We start from the raw sequence: 6,303 nt of genomic DNA on the forward strand, positions 1-6,303 counted from the left end.
TTTCTCACTTGAGTATTACAATACAGTTCTTACTCTCAGCCAAAACTCTCAGAAATTGAATTATCTTAGGTTGATCAGGCCTAAAACTATATATAGGGTCGAGATACAAGAACTAAAGAACCAAACAAAAAATTAACAGTAACTAACAACAATTTGTTATTCTGTTATGATTTACTGGTGTCCACGCAGATGCAACTGGAGAAAACGTAGATGCAACTGAAAATTGCAGACTATTGTAAGCTATCATTTTACTAACCTTTTGATTAGTTGAGGAAAGATGTCACAATATTCACAATTCTCCACCTTGACTTCTTATTCCGAAACAGGATTCAGTGGATTAGACAATGTTGCCTTAACTTTAGCTCTAAGGGATTCCCATCTTGATGCCAAGTAAGTTCAAGGCTGAAGTGAACTTGCTCACGGGTATGACCTTAGTCATCATATCAGCTGGGTTGATCTCAGTGGATATCTTCACAATCTTGACAAGTTGTTTTGAGACAATATCTCTGAGAAAATGGAGTTTGACATCTATGTGTTTCGTTCTGTCATGAAACATAGTATTCTTAGACAAATGTATTGCACTTTGTGAATCACAATGTACAATCACATGATCTTGTCTAAATCCCAGCTCACTCATCATCCCTTTTAACCAAAGAGCTTCTTTAACTGCTTATGTGAGAGCTATGTATTCTGCTTCAGCCGAGGAAAGAGCCACAACATGTTGTAAATTAGACTTCCAGCTTACAACATTCCCTCCACCAGTGAAAACATACCCAGATAAAGATCTTCTTTTATCATAATCTCCAGCAAAATCTGAGTCACAATACCCAATAACTTCACATTGATTCTGGTCTGACTTTGTGTACAAAATCTGTAGATTTGCAGTGCCCTTCATGTACCTTAGTAACCATTTCACAGCTTGCCAATGTTCCAAGCTTGGTTTTCTCATAAACCTACTAACCAAGCCAATTCCATATGCTAAATCAGGTCTTGTTGATACCATAGCATACATAATGCTACCAACAACATTAGCATAAGGAACTCCCTTCATCTTTTCTTCTTCAAAAGATGCTTCTTCTTTTGTAAGAGACTTGAGCTTGAAGTGGGCTCCAATGGGAGTGTTGACAGATCTGGCTTCCTTTTGATCAAACATTCCCACTACCTTCTTGACATATCCTTCTTGAGAAAATCTCAATATGCCCCCATTTTTGTCTCTAGATATCTCTATTCCCAAAATCTTGACAGTTGCCCCCAATTACTTCATATCAAATTCTTGACTTAGCATCTCCTTGAGCCTTTCCATTTCTGATATGTGTTTACATGCAATAAGCATGTCATCCACATAAATTAACAAGTATATGTAGCTTCCATCTTCAAGAACTTTGAAGTAAACACAACTATCAAACTTTGATCTTTGAAATTTCTGTCTTAGCATAAAATCATCAAATCTGAAGTACCATTGTCTTGGTGACTGTTTCAAACCATATAGAGATTTCTTCAGCAAGCACACCTTCTCTTCCATCCCTGGCTGTATGAATCCTTTAGGTTGTTGCATGTGTATTTCTTCATCAAGATTACCATGAAGAAATGCTGTCTTCACATCAAGTTGTTCCAATTCTAAATTCTGAATTGCAGTGATAGCCAATATAATTCTTATAGAAATGTGTTTGAAAACAGGAGAAAGCACTTCATGATAGCCTATCCCTTCAACTTGAGACAATCCTTTTGCCACCAACCTTGCCTTGAATCGAGGTAGCTCAACTCCTTCAATCCCTGGTTTTCTCTTGTAAACCCATTTGCACCCTATTACTCTTTTGTTCTTAGGTTTATCCACTAGGATCCATGTCTCATTCTTGGATAAAGATTCCATCTCTTCTTTCATAGCCTTATTCCATTTACTCCATTCAACACTATTCTTGGCTTCCTTGTAGAAAATATGCTCATGTAGCTCTAGTAAATCAACTACACTAAGGGCAAAAGCAGTAATATCAGCATGTGCAAATCTTTCAGGAGGTTTGATCTGTCTCCTTGCTCTATCTCTAGCCAAGAGATAATCTGAAGCTTGAGTATCTCTGCCATCAGCTTCAGTGCCATCTGCATCACTTCCAGATGCATCTCCAAGTTCACTCTCCTGAACTCCACCTCGATTCTCATTCTGTGATGTTTCTCTTAATTCAATCTGCATAGTATCTTTCTACTCAGCTTGTTTAGAGCTGGCTTGATCACTAAATTTTATGTTAGTTTTATAAAATCAGTGCTCATTGAATATAACATCATGACTGGTAATGCATTTTTCTCATCTATTAACCAAAGTTTATAACCCTTGACACCACTTGGATAACTAAGAAACACACCCTTCATAGACCTAGGATTCAACTTCCCTTGACTAATATGAACATAACCTATACAACCAAAAGGTTTCAGGTGACTGTAACTTGGTTTATGACCAGACCAAACATGTTCATGAACCTTACAACCTAATGCAGATGAAGGTGACCTATTAATGAGGTAGTAAGAAGTAGCAGCTGCCTTTGCCCAAAATGTTTTTGGCAAACCTGAATCAGCTAGCATGCATCTAACCTTATTCATGATTGTTCTATTCATTCTCTCAGCAAGACCATTTTGCTGAGGGGTGTTCCTAACTGTATGGTGCCTAATAATGCCATGTTCAGTGCAATAAGAATCGAACTCAGCATTACCGAATTCCAAACCATTGTCAGTTCTAAGTTTCTTAACTTTCTTCATGGTTTGATTTTCTACCATAATTTTCCATTCTCTAAACCTTCCAAAAGCCCAATCCTTAGTTCTAAGAAAATAGATCCACACTTTCCTAGAATAGTCATCAATAATATAAAGGAAATATTGAGCTTTACCTAGAGATAATGGAACCTGGGATGAACCCCATAAGTCTGAATGGATGTATTCCAATATTCCTTTGGTTTTATGAGTTGAACTTGCAAATTTCAACCTGTGAGCTTTTCCTACAACACAAGTTTCACAAAACTGTAAGTCTGAAATATATTTAGAGTTCAAGAAACCTTGCTTACCAAGTTCTACCATTCCCTTGTGACTTATGTGCCCAAGTCGTTTGTGCCATAATTTTGTGTTATTTGGGTTCTGTAGTTGAATCTCCAGCAGACCCAGTTGAAACTCCAACAGTCCCAGCTATGGTCTCTCCTTGTAGTATGTAAAGTCCTTGTCTTAGCTCACCTCTCATAAACACCATTGTACCTTTGGATACTCTCAAGACTCCACCTTCAGCTTTGTAGCTATAGCCTTTGGAATCTAAAACACCAAGAGATAACAAATTTATTTTTAGTTCAAGTATAAATCTAACATTAGAAAGTACCTTTATGGTGCCATCTCTCAATTTGATCTTGATAGAACCAATTCATTGAATTCTACATGTGCTATTATTTCCCATCAACACTTGGCCTGAACTTTTTTCTTTTAGATCAAAGAACCAATCTTTTCTTGGTGACTTGTGAAATGCACACCCAGAATCCATAACCCATTCATCCTTAGGATCACTAGTTGACATAGTCAAAACATCAGTATTCATAGATCCATCTGTGACATGAGCTTCATCTTTGTTGTCTTGCTTTTGTCCTTCATTTCTTTGCTGTGGACAGTTTCGTCTGAAGTGACCTTCTTGGTTACAAATCTAGCAAGTTCTTCTTGGTTTTGACTTGGATCTTGATCTCTGTTAGGCTAATTTTAGCCTATCTTTTTAAGTGTCTTTATCAGTGTCTTTTTAATGGTTCTTGTGTTTTTGGAGCGGAATTATGCTTGTTTTTGCTTGATTTCAGGTTAAGCTTATGTTTTGGGCAGTTGGAGTGGATTGTGTAGAAATCAAGCATTTGGAGTGGATTGTGCTGAAATTTTAATTAGGGCCGCGGCGCAAGAATTGGCGCTGCGGCGCTCTTGCGTATTAGAGCCGCGGCGAGCCCCTTTCCAGAAACTCGAGATTTAGCATTTGCCGAGTAGGGCCGCGGCGCTGGCGTCTGTACACCTCAGAATTTTTAAGGGCAATTTCGTCATTTTTGGAGGATATAGAACGAGGTCTTCATTCTGAAAAGGGGATCGCGATTTTGACAGGGGAGACAGACAAAAAGAGGGGAAAAACGAGAGAAGAAGAACCTTGGAGCAAGCGTGGGCGATCTGTGACAATTCCCCATCTAGTTTCATTCTCTTTTTCTTTGATTTCCTATGTTATTGTTTACATTCAGTTTGATTATGGATATGAATATTGAGATTATGAGCTAAACTCCTATTAGGGATTTGATGGATATTGACTGAGATTCATCCCATGGTTAATGCTATTTGATTATTTCTTCTTGCTTGTTTATGAGATTTGTTCATTTTTGTGCTTAATGTATGCTTGAGATTGATCACCTTAAGCATGATTCATGATCCTAATGTGAAATCTGAAAAGTGAGTATTAGGAATGCTCTAAATGAATGAACATAGGTTTTGATGCGAAACGAAAGTATTCGCATAGCTTATGTGACTTGTAGATTATTACTTAATGCGAATTGTTTGTTGTGCTATCTCAGAAATGCAATAGTTGACAATGCAATTTAGAACCTAAATGATCTGAAAAGAGTTTAGGTGATTTTATAATCTGTCATCTCATTGAAAGAAGAAGAATAGTTAACTAGTGTTAACAATTGGGTAATCGAAGCAATTGAAATCATATCCCTATCTTCACATCCATTGTTAAACCCTTAGTTTCTTATTTGTTGATTTTGCTTGTTGTGTTTTCTGCAATTTAATTAAAAACCAATTTTTATTGTCGCCACATAGAAATATAAATCCAATTTGGTTAGTACTTGGCTGCAATTCCCTTGGGTTCGACCACACCTGTGTGAGTACTACTTGTATGATACGTGCACTTGCGTGTATTAAAATTAAACAACAAGTTTTTGGCGCCGTTGCCGGGGAATTATTTAGTTAATATTACGTTAATTGGATTAAATTCTAATTTGGTTTTCTTTTCACTTTTTGCTAACTTGTTTGTGTCAAATTCTTCTTATCTCATCCAGGTACCATTGGTTTATGCGACGTCAAGGACCAGCTGCAAGAGTGCCTGTTGATCCTGAGATAGAGAAGACTTGCTGGCAAAACAGAAAAAACAAAAGGTTGGAAAGAGTTGTACACAGGATTGAGCAAGAGGAAGTTATGGCCAACTACGGTAATAATGGGGGTGCCATAGAAGACCCAGCTAATGGTCAGAATCCACCCGACCGTAGCCTGAGGGACTATGTGTTGCCAACAATGACAGGGGTCCAGTCTTGTATAAGACCACCCACCATAGATGCAAACAATTTTGAAATAAAGCCAGCCATACTTCAGATGGTTCAATCCACAGTCCAGTTTGGGGGACTACCCACTGAAGACCCAAACATGCATCTATCTAACTTCATGGAGCTCTGTCAGACATTTAAGATGAATGGAGTTAGTGATGATGCTATCAGACTGAGATTGTTCCCATTTTCTCTGAGGGAGCGAGCTAAGAGTTGGTTGGTATCTTTGCCGCCTAACTCAATCAATACATGGAATGATCTAGCACTGAAGTTCCTCTCCAAGTTTTTCCCTCCAGCTAAAGCAGCTAAGTTAAGAGGAGAGATCAATAATTTTTCTCAGTTGGATAATGAGTCTCTCTATGAAGCTTGGGAGAGATTCAAAGAATTGATAAGAAAGTGCTCGCATCACAGAATAGAGAAATGGATGCTAGTACATAATTTTTATAATGGGTTGTGTGGTACTACTCGCACACTCATTGATGCAGCAGCTGGTGGTGCGTTTATGAGAAAAAGTGCCAATGAGGCATATGACTTGTTGGAAGAAATGGCCATGAATAATCAGCAGTGGCCAAGTGAAAGAAGTTCTTCAAGGAAAGTGGCCGGTATGTATGAAGTGGATGCAATTTCGAAATTTACCGCTCAAGTTGAGGCCTTGACTAAGCAATTGCAAGGCAATGTGATAACAGCTCCAGTGCAACAGGCCCAGACTTTGTGTGAAATATGTGGGGGTCCTCATGCCTATGAACAGTGTCAGTATGCTGGTGTAAACAACATGCCTATGGAGCAAGCTCAGGCTATTGGGAATTTTCCTTGACAGAGCAACAATAACCCTTACTCCAATTCCTTTAATCAAGGGTGGAGGAATCATCCCAACTTTTCTTGGAAGAATGATCAGCAAGGACAATCTTCAAGCCAACAACAGTCATTCCAACAACAGCCACAGGGGTTCTTTCAGCCAAGATTTAGGCAGCAGCAACAACCCCAACCGCCCACTCAT

The 6,303-nt window shown here is 38.5% G+C and overlaps 1 protein-coding gene and 1 non-coding gene across 2 annotated transcripts; both read right to left on the bottom strand.

Moving 5' to 3' along the window:
• Positions 1-670: 670 nt before the first annotated feature.
• Positions 671-1,153, bottom strand: LOC133795689 (secreted RxLR effector protein 161-like). The gene has a single exon (XM_062233147.1). It carries the CDS (start codon positions 1,151-1,153, stop codon positions 671-673), a length of 483 nt encoding a protein of 160 aa, XP_062089131.1.
• Positions 1,154-5,613: 4,460 nt separating this feature from the next.
• LOC133798953 (small nucleolar RNA R71) lies at positions 5,614-5,720 on the bottom strand. Its single transcript, XR_009876168.1, has one exon. It is a non-coding gene; the product is annotated as a small nucleolar RNA R71 (small nucleolar RNA).
• Positions 5,721-6,303: the final 583 nt, after the last annotated feature.

This window comes from Humulus lupulus, chromosome 8 (assembly GCF_963169125.1).
Source record: "Humulus lupulus chromosome 8, drHumLupu1.1, whole genome shotgun sequence".
NCBI lineage: Eukaryota > Viridiplantae > Streptophyta > Magnoliopsida > Rosales > Cannabaceae > Humulus > Humulus lupulus.

Bases quoted from the DNA above. Each gene is read 5' to 3' on its own strand.
- LOC133795689 (XM_062233147.1), bottom strand. From the start codon at position 1,153: ATGTTTGATCAAAAGGAAGCCAGATCTGTCAACACTCCCATTGGAGCC.